The sequence below is a fragment of the Larimichthys crocea genome, chromosome VI, assembly GCF_000972845.2.
Source record: "Larimichthys crocea isolate SSNF chromosome VI, L_crocea_2.0, whole genome shotgun sequence".
NCBI lineage: Eukaryota > Metazoa > Chordata > Actinopteri > Sciaenidae > Larimichthys > Larimichthys crocea.
Genome location: NC_040016.1, coordinates 19,483,704 through 19,504,596, shown reverse-complemented (window position 1 = coordinate 19,504,596; position 20,893 = coordinate 19,483,704). Strand labels below are relative to the sequence as shown.

Sequence of the window (20,893 nt, the reverse complement as noted above, 5' to 3'; positions counted from 1 at the left end):
AAGAGGCTAAAAAGCTGCCAACAGCTGCAGAGACGCAGCACTAACCCTAACCCTCGAGTTACAGTCACAGTCTCTTTGTCACGTCAGTTGAAATACTTAGGAATGATGCATTCAAGGACCCAATGAATCAGTACACAAACATTTTATAGTGCTTGTTGGTCACTGTATTAGCAGATGTTGGATGGATCGTTCGTTCAGGTTTGTTCTCACAAACGTCACCATCGAGAGCTTAATGTCGGGCCGTGTCACAGTCTGGTACCGGAGCCGCAAATCAGCAACAGTACAGGGCATCAGTGGCGACAGACCTCCGTCCATGTGGGCACAAAGCATCTTGAAGCTCGCAGACCGTTCTCCTGGTTACTGTCAGGCAGACGGTACAGAAGCATGGCTACATGGACCGCCAGTATTTTTCATATTCTATTCTTGTACAGTATTTTACCTAAATATTTTATAAGTTTGACTTCTTTAGCTCCCATCCTTCATGTGTAGCGCTGTTAATTATTGTGCTCTCGTCCAACACAGCGTCATTAACCCCGTGTAAGAATGCACATGACAGACAAACAAACCTCAAACCGGAAACTTAAAGCCGTAAGCGATACTGACTGATCACTGACTAACTCACTGACGCACGTCAACATGCCTCCGGGGTGTGTGTGCGCTTCCACAGAAAACAATTCCCGTGGGTGTTTTTAAGGCGAGTCACAGACGACAGCTGTGTGTTTGTGAAATCTGCGTCTTCCCTAGAAAGATGTGGTCTGTGATGATGACATCACTCACTGTCTGAGGGCTGAGTGAGACAGAGATGTGTGTTTTTGTGTCTGACCTGCAGTGAAGATGTCAAAGTAGGTGGGTTTGTTGGCGATGTTGCCCACAGGTTCGATTCCCGGGCCTTTGACCGTGACCTTGGTGGCGTCGCCTAGCGCCTTGTCCACGCTCACCTCGAATGGACTTTTGGGAATCTGCTGGCCTGCAAACAACACGGTCACCTAGGAAACAGAAGCAACAACCATCCTGAGACTTTTTAATAATTTTATCGATTGTTAAATGTCGTCAGGAAATAAACGACGCTCACCTTGTGAGCTCCGATCACTTGAGGAATGTAGGTGACGCTGAACGTCTTCTTGCCCTCGTTAGGCTCTGCCTTCAGCTGATCCACACACAGACACACACACACGTTAACGACGACGTGGTTCATCAAATGTGACAACGATATAAGATCACAGCGGGTCTCAGAACAATCAGGATCGGGTGCGTACCTCCTCTCTGGTGCCGTCCGGATGATCCAGGTAGACGGTGACCTGACCCTGACCGGCGCTGAACGCGTCCACTGTGAACACAGCGGGACGCTTCACCCTGTTCCCCGTCGGTTCGATACCTACAGAAGATCAACAGATACAGTCCATAAAAAAACTTTAACGTTATCAATAATCTCATATATGATTGAATCAACCAAATGTAAATAACATTTTATGTATTGTTCGTATGTACAGTACGCCTCAGTATGTTTATGTTCTGCGTGTTTTTGATCATCTAGAGGACAAACGTTTTGTTTGTTTGTTAATCAGCTGATCAACAGAACACACTGCAAATATTTATCTCATGTTTTTCAAGCAAATACAGCTAATATTTGTTAGAGCTCAAACATAGCTCACTGAATATTTTCGAGATTTGAACCTAAAAATTAGAAACTTTAAGACGCCTCCATGAGCTCTGGACATATTTCAGTATTTACATCACACTTTATAGATGAAACAACTAATCGACTAATCAAAATAAGAACCTGCAGATGAACTGATCCTTAAAATAGTTAGTTGCAGCCCTGAAAACATCAACAACGATAAAGCGTCACAGTTAATTCAACCTCTGTCTTCTTGTTCTTTTTATATTTTAACCAATATTTAATTTAGTTTTTAATCACCAACAGTGCAGCGTGTAAGTTTTCTTCTCTTTACAGCTGTTGACAACATTTCTACACTTTACAGTGAAGAATGTTTAAAGGAGGAGTATCAAAGTGAGTAATGAAGCCAAGACGGGACTTTTGGACCTTTAATAAATATGTAATGTGCTCCATCTGACCTACTGGACAGATGTGTTATATGTAGGGCGGACCCTCCGTGATCTTTGCTGTCCTAACAGGAATGTGTGCTTACGCTACATATTTGAACTTTCACATCATCACATGTGTCTTGATGTCACATTTCGTTGGCGTTGGAGCTGAGCTAAGTAACTTTTCTCCCTGCTGGACGTCAGGATATCACTGAAATCAATCAGAGAGAGCGGATGTGTGTTTTGACCCAGCGCTGCTGCTGCTGAACTGTGTGTGTGTGTGTGTGTGTGTGTGTGTGTGTCCGTCCTGCTGCCTCTGTAGCCATTTCCAGGTATTTCCTCCTCAGGGTTAAAGTCAGTTACCGACCTATGTGTGTGTGTGTGTGTGTGTGTGTGTGAGATCAGATATTAGTGAGCCCCTTTGTTCAGACTAACAGCTGCTCACTTCCTCACATTGTCAGACAGACCAGTATTTCCAGTGTTCCCATTAGCCCACACACACACAGAGGAACAGGTCACAAAATCAACAACCAGATGGCTTAAGAACTCACACGTGTGTGAACATGTATGTGACTAAATATAATCACACATGAGCAACAGGATGGTGAAAAGTGTCTGATCACGATACTTTGTTTCTCAGTGTGTGTGTGTGTGTGTATACCTGGTCCGTATGCACGGGCCTTCTTGGGGTTGAGTTTGGGTTTGAGTGGAGCTCCTGGCTTCAGTTTGGCTTTGGGGAACTGAGACAGGTAAGTCATCACCGACTGTTCGTCCACGCTGGGATCAATGATCTCCTCTGGAGCGATCACCTGCACACACAGTTCAGCTTTGTCATAAATAAGTCTTGATTAATACCTTTTTTAAAGATTATTTTTTGAACCTTTATTTTGATAGTGGCAGTCAAAGTGTAATAGGAAGTTGTGGAGAGAGAAAGGGGGAATGACATGCAACAAAAGGGCCACAGGTTGGAATCCCACCACGTCAAGGACTGAGCACATGGGAGTGCTCGCTCTAACAGGGCGCCCCTGGACCAGATATCTGCTTATGAACGCAGAATCTCTAAGATTCAGGCACCAGAAGTGTTCTGCTTTCCCTTTGTAGTCCGAGTAAACACGTCCAATCATGTTTGATCAGGCTTTCGTTGCTTCAGTCTTTTGTAAATCTCTGAACTCATCGGCTATCAACAATTTAGCTTTTTTAAAGTCATCTGCAGAGACCTGTTCATAGAGATTAGAGGAAATGTCTCGTCTTTCAACAGACTTCAGAGAAGATCTTGGCCTCGATGTCTGCACCAGAAAGCTCTGAATAACCGGCTGTTGCCCCCAGAGGCTAACTCATCAGTTAATAGCTGACGGATTTAGAGATTGGTGTGAACGTGGCCTTTCCTGAAGACCCGGGTGGTTGATATGATGACGAACAGGGCGAGATAGCAGAGATTTGTCCACCATGATATCAATCCCTCCACGGTTGGATTAGGTAATCGGGGGCAATGTCATAAATCAATGACGTGTTCCAACGTGTCTTGTATTGGTATTGGACATTAATCAGCTGCAGCCTTCGCTCTTCTGGTTTTCGGCCACAAGAGCATTAGCAAGATCCAACACTGATGTTCAGTGATAAGATCTGGCTCGAAAGTCGGTGCTCCAGTGAATCCCAGAGGTGTTTAAATGAGGTTGAGGTCAGGGCTCCACACCAAACTAGGAAAAAAATCCACTTCTTTATGGACCTGGCTTTGTGTCAATGTTGGAAACAGGAAAAGGGTCAAAAGACAAAGTGTTGACTCAACCATGGAAGAACACTATTGTCTAAAATATCACTCTGTGCTTCACTGTCACAGTCTCCACATAGTTTGGGCCGTACAGACATTTTATTTTTTTACATAAAAAGGGTGAAATGTGTAAAAAAGTAAATGGGTATATAGAAAGTCCTCAGTGATTTCTTTTACAAACGCAGTTGAGCATAAAAGGAGTTTTCAGTAGCTGTGAATCACCTCCATTAACCGGAGGTCTGACATTAGGAAGAAACGTGGCTGTGAATGAACTCGGTTCAGTCCAGGACGCTGAACTCCGTTTCACTCCGGTGTCACTAACAGTCACTGCTCTTTTTTCCTTTTTGCTGCGTGTCACTCAGCTTCACAGGCTTAAAAACATAAACCCTTACAGCGTGAAACATCGACTGGAATTAACCAACAATAACGTCATGGGCGTGACGGCGAGCTTCGTATGTTTTTACTGGAGGAGACTTCCTGTGGGTGTCAGCTGACTGACAGGAAGCAGAGCATAACGTCATGCAGCCGTGACTGATATTTAACTCACAGGACAGAAAAATGAGATTTAACATCTGCAGATAAATCGTTTGTGAACAGACTAATTATTCTAAGAAACGCCTTTCAGAAGTGAATTCTTTGCTAATGATTTTCCGGTCATTTGTTACAGAAGTCATTAGAGTATTTAAATCTGCAGGTTGCATCCTCTGGGCTTTAAACAAAAGTGTTAAAAAAAAAAAAAGGTTCAGAGAGTTTCCTCTGCTGTGAACGTTCAGGAAACCAAACAGCGTCTGTGTGAGATACTGCTGCTGACCTTTAACCTCACAGCAGAGCGCAGTCTGGAAACACAGGACAGGACATGTTGTGTTCTTGTTGTTGGATATTTGCAGGTGAAATAAGATGCAAAGCAAACTTTTAAATGCCGCCACACCCAGGTGAATCTTTTTTTTTTTTGAGCACTGATAGCAGTCCAGCTTCACAATAAAAGCTCCCAAAGACACCTCAGGCTTTTATTGTGAAGTAGCTGCATGTTTTTCCTGTCAAATTTGACAGATGTTTATTTAAATAATGACAAACATTACAGACAGGTGAAAGGTTAAAAGGTCAATGTGGAAGAAGAAGCGGAGAGCGCTGTGTGGAGGGAGGGGAGGGGAATCTAACCTGCGGGACGCCCAGCCAGTCGTCAGCCAGCTTCATGGCCTCAGTGGCGTTCTCCACTGGTTTCACTGGATCCCAGGTCTCCCAGTCTGGACACAGGCCTGCAAACAAAACACACATGTGACAACGCCGCCAACGACAACAACTTCCAGACGCACGACAGCTCCGGTTTCACTTATGAACACGAAAGACGCGACACACAAACTCACTTTGTGTTGTTCAAACTAGTTACTCTACAAACTTTGATCATCGTGTCAGATTTTATTTGATGTCTTTACTTATTGTTTTATTTAAACATGGTGTAGAAATACTTTAGGTTTATGTAGATATTGTGTGATTGAGTAACTTTGTTTTCAACACCGACAACATGAGAACTTCTTGTTGATTGAATGAAGCTGTGCACGGGTTGTAGTTTCCGTGGTGTCAGTTCGACTGATCACACGATATTCAGCTCTGAGCCGAGTTTTGTTTTTGTTTTTACATCTGGAACTAAATTTTAAATCGATTCTTTCAGTGAAACAATAGTTCCTCAAAAAGGTTTTTGGTATCTTTAGAAAGTTCCTGTTTAAAGTTCACTAACTCTCGGTGGTTCTTCTTCTAAAATATTTCCAGATAAATTCAGTTTTATTGCACGTGACATTATTAAGCGTACCCGGTGCGCAGCTGTCGACCAGCGCTCCCAGCGCCTTGCCGTTCCTCCAGTCCTGGCTGAAGTTGTTGATTGGCATATCGGGAACTTTGTGTTGAATCCAGCCCAGCAGACGCTGCTTAGGTGTCTTTGACTCCGCCTGAACAAAGAAAAAAGAAAAGAAAGCAGTCGTCAGTCAGCTTTGTAACCGTTGTGGAACAACTTTTCACTGTGCTGTTTGTTTTAAAATCTTATTTTAATCACTTAAAGGACCGGTTTGAGGTGCAGATGCTGAATGCATCGCCCTCCAGAAACTATGGTGGCTAAGAAACGAGTGGAAGAACTTCAGTCACCAACTAAAGCAAGTTTCTAATTACTGTAGAAACATGGTGGACAAAAGTCTCATTCTAAGGTAACAGAAATATAGTGACCCTTATTTTCAGGTTATTATATATTAATGAACACATAGTTATGAATATCATATTTAATTTCTGCCATATTCTGTAAATAGATCCCTCCAAATCTGACACACTGGACCTTTGATTCAGATTTCTGTCATGAGATTAACACACTGGATGTTACCTCTTCATCCTCGCCCTCCCAGACTGGCATGGAGATGGAATAGTGCAAGATAAGAGTCCAGACCAGACCCAGGATCAGCTTTAGGTTCCCATCCACAATGGCTTTAGAGTCTGACAAAGAGAAACAGACAAACCTGGGGTCAGACTCACATCCTGCTCTGGCATCCTCTCACACATTACAACAACAACAACAACAACAACAACAACAACAACAACACAAACTTCTACTACAAAGCAGCCGGAGAACAATGACAGAGCTCCCAAACCAGGAGGTGAGAGCCGCTTTCCAGCAATCTGTGACAGGATATTTATACCAAGCATGATTATTATGAGTAGTGCATAAAGTCTCACTTGATTAACATTCAAACCATGTTGAAATCACAATAAAACTGCCACCAGGAAGGTAAAAAAAACAGGTTCGGCTGTGTGCTTAACTTCATTAAATCAAGTCTACATGACTCAAGCTGAGATAACTTCAGTCACAGAGATTTACCTCCATTTTTACACCAACGTGTCTGACCTCCGATCTCATGGATTAGATTTTAGACAGGGACGAAAAATTGTGCAACAATGAGCTCGACCTGCCTGTGGAGCACAAACCTGCCCCCAACTTACTGTTTTTTTTTTTTTTGTTGGCGAGAAGAACAGAGTGCTGCTGGGTAATGTTTCTCATTAATCAGATCTCACTGTACCAGCTGGTACCTCACACCAACACACACACACACACACACACGGCAATATTAGCTAATCTTTGGCTGCAGGACATCGAGTTCAGAGACAAAACATTCCAGTCATTTTTACTCTCTCCGTCTCCTGTAATAACAACTTATTATTCAAATAGAAACTCGCTCAGACGTTAATGATAAATTTCTTATTTGCTTCAAAGTTGGACACCGAGGTGGGGTGAAATATGTCAAGGAGAGCTTAATCAGAGATTAAGATATGGTCAACACTGCTAGATTAGGGTTGAAGTGTAACATTAGTCGCTGACAGCACAAAGGAGGGAGTGCAGAGAAAGTGATCTGGCAAAATCTGGTTTTGAGTATGAATAATAAAACAAACAAAGAAAACAAAGAATGCAACTCCTCAGCGGACAGACTCCCTCACAACGGTCTGGAGGTGGTCCAAGTCAGGACGAGCACATGACCTGCATTGGGTCAGCACCCTCCTCTGGGCATTGGATGTGGCTCAAAACAAAGTCTCAAACTGGGAGGGGGGGTATCCCTCGCTGGGGTTTCTGCTGAGGAGCCGGGTGCTCACCTCTCCGATGGCCCAGTCTGGCCTCAGTCTTCACTGCTATGTGTCATTTTTAATAGTTCACATTATACTGCATTGTATACGTATATATTATAATTATATTTTACCGTAATGACTGTTATTATAGTGTTTATTATGCTCATTTTCTTGCTGACAAAGCTCTCGATTTTCCAGTCTATCTACGTTCCAACCCTCAGTGATGGTCATGAGCTTTGGGTAGTGACCCAAAGAGTGAGATCATGGATACAAGCGGCCGAAATGAGCTTTCTCCGCCTGGCTCAGCCTTTGAGACAGGGTGACGAGCTCGGACATTGGAGTAGAGCCGCTGCTCCTTCGCCTCGAAACCTTCCTTTGAAGGTCCGACTGGGAGGAGCAGACCCAGAACCCGATGGGGGGACTACATATCCCATCTATCCTAAGAATGCCGCGGGATCCCCACAGGAGAAGGACGTCTAACCCGGATAAGCAGAAGGAAACGGACGGATAAACTTGCATTGTATTTATCACGCGCAGATACAGAAGTATTCAAAACAGTTATCAGTGAAATATGTCAAAACAGAGTCAGAGTTACAGAACACATGTGACTCAGCTTGATTATGCAACATTGTATTGATGTATTCAGCAGATATGAGTCCTCAGTGTGTGTGTGTGTGTGTGTGTGTGTGTGTGTGTGTGTGTGTAAACCTCCAGCTCTGCTTCACTGTGGCCCAAACATGTTTCAGCAACTCAGGTTTAAAAGGTGGAGCTCTGGGAGCCTCACCCATGGGTGACACAATGCTGTTAAAGACGGAGGATATTCTTCGACACACACACACACACACACACACACACACACACACACACACACACACACACACACACACACACACACACACAGATTGCGACATCCTGTTTTCTACATTCCTAATCTCGCTGCCTTTTTGCCAGACTCAGTTATGTCTTTGTGTTTCTGCGTCTGTTTCGCTCATTTTTCCACCTCCGACCTTTCACTTCCTCCACCCATTTCTCGCTAATCTCTCTGTAGCTTTCACCTTTTCTTCTTCCCTCCCTTCCTCTTCCCTCCTTTTCTTTTGCCCTCTACGGTTGATCTGCCACACCTGTGTGTGTGTGTGAGCATGTGTGTGTGTGTGTGTGTGTGTCACTACCAGCCACCTCTCCAGCAAACATGCTGTGAGTGTGTAGCACTAGTCAGCTCCACCCATGGCTGAGCTCACTCACTCGGATTAACACTAATCAGTCCACACTGGACACACCATTAAAGTTATCAAATTGTCATTCAGTAAAAGCACAAAACATTTTTTAATATTTTACTTTTGAATCCCTAAATTGGTACTTTTGGATCATAAAATAACAGATTTTAAATCCTGTTGATGCTACACTGACTTGTAATCAGGTGAACGGTGTCTCAGTTTGTTAGCCGGGCTGCCCAGACTGAGTTCAGAGCACCGGGGGAGTGTTAGTGTTTGTACCACAGACGTTTTAGACCACCAAGAAGAAGAAGAAGAGGAGGAGGAGGTTTTCAGATCACAGACACGGTCAAATGCAGAGCGGTTCCAGTGTCATGCCAGAACCGGAGCTGGGCAAGCAGCCACTGTAGATATGACAGAGGCAAAAAAGACTAAAGAGGACGTTGACGGAGGAAGCTAAAAAAGAAATTCAGAAAGTGACCAAGCCGGCAAGGAAAACCTTAAATACAGCATGAGTAAAAATTTGTGCCTGTCTGGTTCGTTCATGAGACCTCAGATTTATTTTGCACTTCCCTAAAAAGGTCCTGAAACCACAGCTTTAATACCATTCAGCCACATTATATTTACTTCACAAATTGGGTGAAATGTTTCTGTTTAGTGTGTGTGTGTGTGTGTGCGTCCTTGCAGAAACAGTTTTGTGAGTAACGAGGCTATCACCATGGTAGCCTATTGTTCACATAAAGGACAAGAGAGCCAGAAAGAGAGGGAGAGAGGGCGGGAATGGATAGAAAAAGTTAAAGAAAACAACAAAAATATTTGTGGAATCCACAGATTGAAGCTCACAGGTTCGGTGTGTGTGTGTCCGTGTGTGTGTGTGTGTGTCTGTGCTCTCTAATAATCTGCAGCATTGTTCGAGTCCCTCATCCTCCTCATGTGACTGACATAAAAATCACTCATCTTCTAAAACACATTAAGGGAAACACACTGAAGTAATGTTCTGGGTTAAGTCCAAAGAACACAACCGTTAATGCTCCACACACACACACACACACACACACACACACACACACACACACGTCATGCTAAATGATATCAGTCATGTCATTCATGCTGACCGGCCTTGTTAAACAAAATGGGTGCCAATGGGAGAGTCCTGGAGGTGCTTGACACCGCCCAGCTCAAATAAAACATCCGCACTTGTGAACCTGGCCCAGGGAGCACTGGACTGGATCAATACTCCAACAAAGATGAGTATCAGAGCCCATCAAGGACTTTTTAATGGATCGTATCGATTAAAATTAAAACGTCTGTTCTTCTTTGCTGCATTCTTTAAAGACTTTCGGACACTCATGGGTCGTCTGTTCGAGAACTGAACCGATATCCTGCTTTTCTACTGACTTACACTTTAGTCCTCTATGTTGACTAACAGGAGCTCACAGGAGAGGTCTGCCACCACTCCCCCCGCCCTCTCGACAATATCAAACACTACAGTCACCTCCTCTTTCATTCAGAGATTTATCTGTCTCACTAATCCATTCACAAAAGGTCCCCCATTTAATTCAGGCCGGATCTGCGTCAGATAAACAATGTTCGAGCCTCTCGGCCAGCCACTATCGCTGCAGATACCTGCTGATTTGTTGGGCGGTTGCTGTGGAGACGCAACAATGCAGAGGCAACAAGGACGCTAATGGAGAAGCGGGAGCCGGGAGGGTTTAAGTTTGTATTAGGAGAGACAAAGACTGTGTACAAGGAGAAACGGAAAGTGAGTGAGGGAGATAAAATAAGTGTATGTATGCACACAAGTGTGTGTAAAGGTGAACGGGGTTGGAACAAAATGCCTTTCTTATCAGCGTGGCACACCTTCTCTGGCGCAGGAAGTTACATAATGAGCCAACGGCAGGGCTGCAGAATGTACCTGCTCAGCGATCCCAACAGTCACAGCATGAAAAACCTTCTAACCACTCGGCTAACAGCAGGTCGGCGACCACAAAGTGATCACTAAGCAACCTGTCAGCCATGAAGCTACAAAAGCCAAACAAAATGAGATCCATAACAGACCCCTGAGGGACTCCACAAGTTCATGTTTGTCCATTTTAATGCCAAATCTGTCCTGCCTCAAACCATGAGTGTATCAGGTAGAGAGACAAGTCATTGCCTACTTTGTGGTCAGTCTTGGTAACTATTTGCTCTGCGTCAACATTGTTCATCCACTGACGTCTGTTATAGACGCAGGTCTGAATTCACCACTGTGGAAGTGTTTGTTGGGTGGCTGAATAGCTTCAAAAACACCCTCCCACCCCGACGCCTCTCACCTTTATGAGGCAAGATTATTAGAGGCGGTGTTCGACCATTTCAAAACACTTTGAATACACCTTACTGTTCAGCCTGGTGAAACTACTCTCAGTCCAGCTCGTAAAAATGGTCATGGATTTAATATATTTATGATTCTTTGGTAGATGTTATAAAACTGTGGAGGTGTGCCACAGATGGTTTTATTAGGCCTCAGAGGAAATGTAGAAAATCAATGAACAGGACTGTTTTATGTCAACACTGGGTTTGCAGGATGTTTGTATAAATGTGATTAAATATGTTGATTTGTAGTATTTTTATTGACAGAATGAACCAAAAACACATATTTACACATTCTCTTCAATGGCCAAAATGTAATTTCAGAACACTCTGCCATCGTCTGACAACAAAAGTTAATTAATATGTCTGTACGTCTAATTAATGTGTCGTCATTCGGATTGCAGAGGAAGTCTTATCCATCCTAAGACCACATCGTTGTTGCACCTTGTTTTAAAACAAACACAGTGTTAATTAGTGAGCTTTGCAGGTTTTGGCGGGTGTGGGTGCTTTCTGTCTTTATGCTAAGCAAAGACAAACATCCCGACTCTCACACGAGAGGAATAGTTCAACATAAAGATTGGCTGTTGGCCTCAGCTGATGGGTTCTGAGATCGTTTGGTTTCAAGTCAAATACATCAACCTTTGAGAAAAACACGACTTATATATAGTTGTAATTATAGTTTGAGATATAAACACGGCATTTGTTAGACACGGCTGCACGCAATCTGAGATAAAGTCCAAATTTCTCTACCCTCAAACGGCATGACTCGAATACTGACAGCCAAGCTAGTGCGTGCAGTTGACGCCACTGTACAAATCGGTCCCGCAGTCTGGTGTGGTTCAGGAATACACTAGACATCTTAGCCAACAGCATCCGAGCTGAGAGCTACAAAAACAAGGGCAAGGAAACACCACGACACAAGAAGCTACAAGATTTCCTATCACCTGTCTCGGTGTCCAGAAACGAGTCCCATGGCCCATCAGCCCTGCTGATTGACTTTGCTCTGAAGCACATTGGTCCAGTTACACCTGGCCTACAGGTGAGACGCCTGGAACATTCTCTCAGATAACTGTAGGTCACACTGTTGCTCAAACAGTTGAATCGCAGCCTCTCTCACCCTCAGAGGCAACGACTGCTGTCCCACATTACAACAGCTGTTTCTTCACACGATGACTACATCGCCGTCTCAGAAAAACACACATGTTCGGCTTCCTACCCAACAATTTAACTGCCGAACAGTACAGAACAGTCGACGCCTGAGGCAGATCATCACACTGATGTCAGCCACACGCTCACATACCAGCAGCCAGAGAAAAGCCAGACAAATATGAGCAATTGAAGAGGCTCAAGGACGCATCAGTGTACCTACATATGGATTATTTCCAACTATTTCCTCTTTAGATTGGAGATTTTATTTCCTGTTTATGGTGAACAAACACACATTTGCTAATTGGTCAATTAAACCAGCAATTTTATGGCCACTTGGGGGCAGTGTCACGACCTATTAAGTTGATATGTTGAACTTGTTGATCGTTTACACGTCGAGCAGTTCCACACAAACATTATCGTTCATTTGGAGCCGTGTTTGCGTCTTTCAGCTCTGTTTTTGGTCTCTACCAACTCCTGAGGGAAATATCTGACTCTTTAGCTGCTAAATGTTCCACCATGTTCAGCAGCTCGCCTCCAACCGGGTCTGTTTGCTGTTTGGTTTTAACAGCAACGAGCTGCACAGCCATTAATGCTCCAACCATGAACAAATTAACCATGTCTGCACCATAACTAGTGATATTACAGATGCTTTATACTTTACATGAACTTTTCCTTCCAGGCAGCCACTAGTTCGATTAAGAACATTTGATACAGAAGAGGAAAGGAGAAAACTGTAACACAATATTGTTTCTAATTTAGCTTTTTTGTTTAAAATACTAAATAGGCTGCAAGGCTGCTTTGTTTTAAACCCCAAAAGGTTAATAACCACTGAGACACTGCAGATAATTCATCCATAAATGCAGACCTCATGTTCACTGTGATGGATTGCGAAACTCAAGCAAGTTTCAAGAGTCTACTAACCAAACTAACACAATACAAAAGGCTGCCTGGACGACGGAGACATGCATACAGATTTGATAGTCACGTTAAGTATGCAGCTTGAACGTACATAGGTCAGTTATTATACAGCCGGCTGCAACAGAGTATCACTGAGGTTTAATGAGTCTGGTGGGAAAAGTGAATTCAGGGGAAATGCCCTTAAAAAAAAAAAAAAAAAAAAGAGGACAGGAGGTACCTGCAGTGGTAAACAGGATGTGGAGCTACCGCATGTGTGTAGAAGGTTTGACCCATGATACACACACACACACACACACACACACACACACACACACACACACACACACACATTCCTATGTGGTGAAATCATAACCCCGCCCACGCACCCCCCAATTTACCACAAACATCCCTCCCCTCCGAGGACCCAATGAATGGTGGCAAAGGAACAAAAGCCACACACACACACACACACACACACACACACACCTATACATTATTCAACACCCAATTTAAACACAACCATAAACACACCTTTCACACTGATGTCTGGTCAGTTACACAACTTTCACTCCTTGTTTTTTAACTCCTCTTCCTAACTCTGTTTGCCATAACCTAAAGCTACGATTATGTAACTTTTCTCTCATAAAATAACAGATTTTAAATCCTGTTGATCCACACTGACCTGTAATCAGGTGAACGGTGTTTCTGTCATTTGTACGTCTGTTCTCACATTATGTAACTTTGGGCTCCGGGTCGGGAGTCACACAGCACCAACTATTTCACTGATTTTAGTTAAAATGGAGAAAATGTTTTCTGGTTTTCCCTCTGATGTCCTCCGGCAGCTCCGTCTCAACTCTCTGTGATTTACAGAGTTTCCTGATGGACAGTGAAGTAAACTGCTGCCAGCTGTAGCTGCTGTTAGCTCATGTTAAGCTCAGTTTGTTAGCCGGGCTGCCCGGACTGTGAGCTCAGAACACCGGGTTAGTGTTTGTATCACAGACGTTTTGGACCACCAGAAGAAGAAGAGGTTTTCATGCCCTGGAACACAGGCCGGTGTCATGCCAGAACCAGAGCTGGGCAAGCGAGTAATGTAATTGGGCTCAGCATCCTCTAAGGACATAATGGCAGACATGAAAAGACTGAAGAGGACGTTGACGGAAGAATCCCTTGTTGTTGAATCCCTAGTTTTTGATCATAAGTACTATAATCATAACAAATACACGTTGTAAATATACAGCTGTCCATATTTACAACACTGAAGCAGCTCCACAAATTAATGACCGGCCCATTAGTACCAGTAACAGTTCACGGTATGAACGTGTAGCTCAGCCAGCAAATTTGAACTTCCCTTTTTGATGATCACATAAAAAGAGGTTTCCACTTTCCACAGTGGAAGGGAAAGGGTGGATGTACTTTCTCTTTGAGCACCAAGAGCACCGCCCTTTTGGGGGTTTGAGGTACAAATTACTGGAGGTAAGTAAAAAAGTATGTTTCTGATGATTTGGGTGAAATGACCCTTTGAGCCTCCAGTGGGGTTGAAATCACTTAAAATGAGCTTTCAAGGTCATGTGAACCGTTTCCAGAGAAGTCGGCAGTCTTCCCTCATAGCATCATGTCGGCACTCCCAAACTGTGGCACCCTACTGATGACATCACCATATGATGCATAGCTGTAATAACGGTGCCGCTTAGTAAGAGTCACATGAGTCATGCAGCAGCAGCTCAGAGGGGGTGATCCCACCAAAAAAAAAAAAGATTACAGACACAGAGAAAGAGGCAAGAAGCTTTTAATGCCTTTGATTTGGTTAATGAGGGGCGAGCAGGATACAGAGTGTGTGTCATTCTGTCTCGCTCTCTTTAATCTGGTCACTGGTTGGATTCAAACAGCTGCAGAGATGAAGAGAGAAAGATCAAAGAGGAAGAAAAACTCGCTCGCAAGTCGAAGAAGTGAATACTGCTCGCTCTATTTCACTTCATCCCAGATGTCTCCTTTTTAAAAATCACTCCCAGTGCATCAATACATTAAAAGTCGGTTAGTTTAAAGTTGTCATCAATAACAAGAACGGGAAAAACATGCCATAACATAGAGATCTGGCCTTTTTCTGCAGGTTTCTTCTTGCAAATTAAAAAAATATCTCCACTGTAAATCGTCCCTGCTTTTTATTTTCTGATTGATTCTGTCGTGAGAAAGATCCTGACCCTACAGTTTATCGCGGAAAGTGACAAAGACATTGTGACATGTCACAAACAATGACGGCATAAAGAATGGACAGTGACGTAAGAAAATATGCAGCACTGGCCAACGCCATGTTGGATGTACCGCCTCTTCTGCCTCAAACAAGCTACAAAAACTACAGCTGATGGTAGTAACCTGCCAAGAAACAGCAATGTGCCAAGACGCGTCCATGGCCAGGCACCTTTTAATACGAGAAGGGATGTGACGTCCTCTGATCAGGGTTTGTTGCCCGTTGGAGCTCCTAAACACTGGATCTTCCTTCCATCTGTGCTTCGGTTTTTTCAAGTCATTTACAATTTTTTTTACTGTGCCTTTTTGTTTTAGCTGGTTATTATGTTTTATCAACTCTAAGAGGTGCTAATTTTTTAGCTGGTTATTATGTTTTATCAACTCTAAGAGGTGCTAATTAAACTAAATATTGACTGTAAACTTGCAGAGCACTGTACCTCTTGACTGAGGCGCCGCATGTACAGCTTTGTGTCATCTGCATAAAAAGGCACGTTCGTGTCATACTGGCGAATAAAGGAGCGTTGCAGCGGTTTGATGGTAGGTCTGGAAACGTTCTTGTACTCTTTGATTCTGAACGACCTGTACACAAGTACTCCTTTTTCTCTCCCACCACAACACCACTTTGTGATTGAGAATACAAACAAGCGTGACTAAATGAATTTCACGCATAGAAAATGAACGTCTACTCAGTTTACAGTGAAAAGGATAACTCAATCAGTGATGTCGGTGAGGATGAGGAGATATATTGATGTGTGGATGCCAGACACAAGACTCAAAGAACAGGAAGAAAACAAAACAAAGACAGGAAACAGCTTGCACAAATAAGAGATAGATTTACGACTATTTACAAGTGAGCACATTCACTCAAACTATGAAGTCGTTCATACAGACAGTCGGTCTTTGTCAACATTAACCCTTCGGCGTGACAGATCCTGTGGTGATGAGGGTTAGTGGTTGCCCTCTCTGGAGGAATGAACCAGCTCAGAAACAGAAGAGGTACACAAACTCCAACCAGACTTCAGCCTCACGGGTCTCACACAACCGCCGACTAAATAAATAACACAATCCCCTGAGCAGAAACAGACCGAAGCACATCCTCCTCCATTGTCAGCTGCCGTCACTCTAGGAAGGCTCTTTAATAAGGACTTTTGGTTAACGGCTATTACCGACGACTGAACGTGCGATTTATGGAGTTAGAAAACATTAGTGGGCCTAAAATTGAGCTTTGTGGCAGATCACAGGTGAGACGGGCAGGGAAGGACACTCTCAGAGATGACCATGAAGCGAGATGTTGTGGTCCAGTGGGTCAAATATAACAGAAAGGTCGAGCATCATAACATGAACTTAAAATAAAACTAAAAAAATACCAGTTTCCACTAGAGAGACCCGAGTTAGATGAAGTTTGATCCGAACAAACAGCCAAAGAAAAATGAAAACATGAGAACCACAAGAGAGCTGAGTAACCAAGCACAGTGCTGCCCTGTCATTAACACACACACACACACACACACACACTCACACACAGAGACACACACACACACATCTGGCATTACGTCTGCATGCATAAACAGGACACACACTGACAAACACACTGCAGCGTTTAGCCTTGCATGACCTCACCCTGCTGGTTCCCAGTCCATGATGTCATCAGAACCAGACCGGCAATATAGTGAGGAAGAGGACGGTGAAGAGGAAAAGAGGAGAGGGGATAGTGATGGAGAGAACATGAGGAGACAAAGAAGAGCAGAACAAGGTGTGTTTAGGTTGAATATGAAGCAAGTCCTGACTTCAGCAGACTAGGGTTTGACTCCAACCTGTAGCCAGTTGCTGCACGTCACCTCCTTCCTCCTCTCTCCTTCTTCCAGGTTCAAAAGCCCAAAAATTAGAGGCCACAAGATTGAATAGAAAGTCAATGGGAAGACAGGTTGAAAAGTCCAGGAAAGCTACTCGATGGACCCTGAAATGGGATTGTTTGACTTAAACCTAGACATCCATCCATCCATCCATCCATCCATCCATCCATCCATCATCTATAACCACTTACAGTATACATATAACCTCTTATTCTTTGGACGGCCACAGATACCTCCAACCAAATCTCAGCTGACATTGAGCAAGAGGCGCGCTACACCCCGGACAGGTCACCAGTTCCAACTTAAATATGTTTTAACATTAAAAAACTGTGTACAGTGTAAAAAGCTGTGAAAATTCAGCATTTCTTTGATTTACGGTGACAGTAAAGTGACCGTTGGTCAGACATGCCGGTGACGTCAACTTGAACTTGGATTGAGGAAACAAACAATGATTGTTAGTTCGCAGACCCAACAGACTACTCGACCGAAAGAATAAATAAAACGAGATTGCAAGTCAGCGTAGACATCTGGCGCCAACTTGTTTCTTGATATTTGTTGACGGACAAACATTCAAAGTAGTGAGGGTTCAATACTAAAAGGAAGGAGGGAAGAAGAAAAGAGAACAAAGACGAAGAGGAGGAAGAGGAGGAGGAGAGGAGTTAAGAGAAGAGGAAGAACTGGAACCAGAGTGAGTAAGAGGAGCAGAGATGTTTGTAGCAGAGCCAGGCTGCAGGAGGTTCACCACAGTGATTATCACTGAACAATCCTCAGTAAACCACCACCACAACCACACATATGTTCAACACCACAGTGTGTGTCTGTGTGTGTGTGTTGGGAGTGTGGGGTGAGATAAATTTAGAAATCTGGGGTTTTCATGCATGTGTGTGTGTGTGAGAGTGTGTGTGCGTGAGTGTGCGACAGAGATAACAGCTTCTTTGTTGGAGTGAATTGTCTGTCATCATCTTCATCATCAGTCAGATCATCATTAACCAAACATTTGGTGACTGTCTGTGACTCTGCGTCATGTCTGCTTTATTTCCAACCACACGACTGAGGTGTTCATGTGTTCATGTGTGTGTGATTATATTCCCGACATCAAAGGCAGCTCGGCACCAGAAGACAATGACATGATGACATGATGACAACGATTCACCTTCACAAAGACACGAACGTCTGCTGTAAGAGAACAGGACGAGTGGCGGTGACAAGGAAACAAAGAGAGCTGTGAACATGTTGGACATGGGAAAGAAAAACAAATTTCCATCAACATCCATGTAAACTTCCCTCATAGGGCAGAATGAAAACCAGGCAGGCATTATAATGTTCAATCTTTGTGATTTGGGTGGACTGGCCCTTTAAAAACGAGCTCATTCTGGTGGACATCTTTTGCTTTAATTTACCAGACAGGAAAGAAAGGAGAAAGATTGGGACGACATGAAGCAAAGGAACACGGGCCAGAGTCGCTGCAGCAAGGACTAAACCTTTCAAACCAGTTGAGCTAACAAACCGCCTTGGTTTCACCTTTTTATGCCTCATAGAGCAAAAGGTTGACATTTTGATTAGACAATTGATACTGTGCATTAAATATGGAAACAAGGGGAACCAGCTAAGCTGACTCTGTTCAGATGGTAACAAAATCCACCAACCAGTGGCGACTAGAAGAAGTTTGTGGTTGCAGCTAAGAAAAAGTCCAGCGCATCATATGGTGAACTGGTGTTTTTTAAAACACACTCAACAAAAGGTATCATGTTCATTAGTGAGCTTCACACGCCAGGTCCCCAGCCAGGCACCTCTTGGCGGCACACACGGTGAGAGGTGCTGGCGAATTTTGTTACCTCTGGACAAAAACCAGGTAAGTGGTTTCTGGACTTTGTGCTAAGCGAAGCAGCTGCCAAACTGTGATTATCAGGAGGGGAAACAGGGGGTAGCAGGAAGACGTCTTGTTTGAGTCACAAGGCAAAAAGTTTGGAAACGACTGCACTGAAAAAAACCCCCACAAAAATATAATAAATCACATTCAACCCGTGTGGTGATGGCTCCGATCGTGAATAAACACGAAGAAATCTGACCTCCTGGAATAATTTCTTTAAAATGTGTGGTTGTTGATTGCAACCTCGTCGCCTCACCTGTACCCTTCTTAACGCAAAAGGAGAAACTACGGTACACAAACACGAGCCAGCGTTTGGTTAGCTGTCCTGAGCTCCTGCAGCAACACGATGGTTCAAGGCTCATTTTAAAAAAGGTAACAGAAACAAAATTATTCTTATTTTCAGGTGATTATACACTAGAGAAAACACAGGAGTGCATATTATAATTTATTTCTGTACATAGAGAAAGAAATGTGACACAGTGGACCTTTAAATGTTCCTCAAAGTGGACGGGACATTTGTTCCTTTAAAGCTTCACACTGAGAAAAAAAAAAAACACAGCACAAAGCTGCAACATTTAGACCTGAAACCAACAAAGGAGCTTTCTCTGCACAGAGGTGTGTGTGTGTGTGTGTGTGTGTGTGTGTGTGTGTGTGTGTGTGTGTGTGTGTGTGTGTGTGTGTGTGTGTGTGTGTGTGAAAGTCTATATCCCTGCCACTCTCATGTTACCTTTTCTGCAGCAACACAGAGGCCCTGTGTGTCGCGTCTCTCGCACACAAACACACTCTGCAGTCTTCTTTTTGCGTGAGACGTGACGTGACAAAGTCAGACGATAAACAAAAGTTTAGATTCTGTGTTTAAAGCATCAAACAGAAGGAAAGTCATCAGCCAGTCACAACTGTATTGGGTTTCTTTGTCTATCTTTGAGCTGCAGGTTTCAATTTTGTGATTTATAGTTGAGCCAAATGTCCAATTAAAGTGTGCCGGCCGCCCTGCCCTTAAAAGCCGATTGGCTCTGTGTGTTTTTAGCTGCCCTTCATGGTTCAGTCACACCTGAATGAGGCTTTTGGCAGCGTCACTTCATGTCTTAGCTCGGCAGGTCCTTGTGTTGTTATTTTCGTGTTAAGTCAGGCTCATAAAAAGGCACCAATTTACATGCGAGTGATATTTTACATGCTCTGGCAAACTCCCAGAATTAACGGTGATTGACTAAACCTGCCAGTGCAGTGAGAAGAACAGACGACGTTATGTGACTCACACTTGAAGCTCTCTGACTCAGACAGGTGAGCAATGACGACTGGTTCATGGGAAGAAAACTAATCAAAAAAAAAAGTCACAAGCCTAAGGACATAAAAATTGCAACAACCCAACAACATTTGGACAAGAAACATCCGATCACTGCGGCTGCCAACTAAACCAGATCAGCGACTCGGTTTCTCACACCACTCCCCGATTTTAGTATCACTCTATCGGCTTCTTGTTCGGTTTAGGATTGATTTGAACATTTTACTGATCACTCTTAAACCTTGTCTGGGTCTGGCCTCTCACTATATTGCAAGTATATCGACCCCAAATGAGCCAGTTCACACCTTTGAACCCTGGGCTCTACTAGAGGTGACTACACCTCCTCCATCAGGACTTTGGAAAGACCTGCCCGAGGAGATAAGACGAGTAATTTTTAAAATTTATTTTGTCACCTTTTTGTTCTTTTACCATCAAAGTCAGTCCTGCCTTTTTGTTGTCAGCTTCCGCCTCTTATATAAATTTAAACCCAGTATTAATCTTCTGCTGTTCTTTAATTTCTAAGCTTTTAGAAATCATTTTTAAAATCGCTCTGCCTGTTTTCTGTCACCTCCATTTGAACCTCTGCTCTGTAAAACACTTTATAAATCTTGTTTTTATAAAAGGTGA

General features: G+C 43.5%; 1 protein-coding gene across 2 annotated transcripts in view; it reads right to left on the bottom strand.

The window, feature by feature from the left end:
- The window catches only part of flnba (filamin B a), a 61,640-nt gene that overhangs the window by 28,802 nt on the left and 11,945 nt on the right, over positions 1 to 20,893 (bottom strand). For both annotated transcript variants that reach the window (XM_027278826.1, XM_027278827.1), the window contains exons 2-8: positions 6,180 to 6,289; positions 5,622 to 5,757; positions 4,973 to 5,070; positions 2,708 to 2,855; positions 1,257 to 1,375; positions 1,073 to 1,147; positions 824 to 986 (exon numbers count right to left, since the gene is read on the bottom strand). In XM_027278826.1, coding sequence (XP_027134627.1) covers positions 824 to 986; positions 1,073 to 1,147; positions 1,257 to 1,375; positions 2,708 to 2,855; positions 4,973 to 5,070; positions 5,622 to 5,757; positions 6,180 to 6,289 — 849 coding nt within the window. The remainder of the gene's footprint in view (positions 1 to 823; positions 987 to 1,072; positions 1,148 to 1,256; positions 1,376 to 2,707; positions 2,856 to 4,972; positions 5,071 to 5,621; positions 5,758 to 6,179; positions 6,290 to 20,893) is intronic.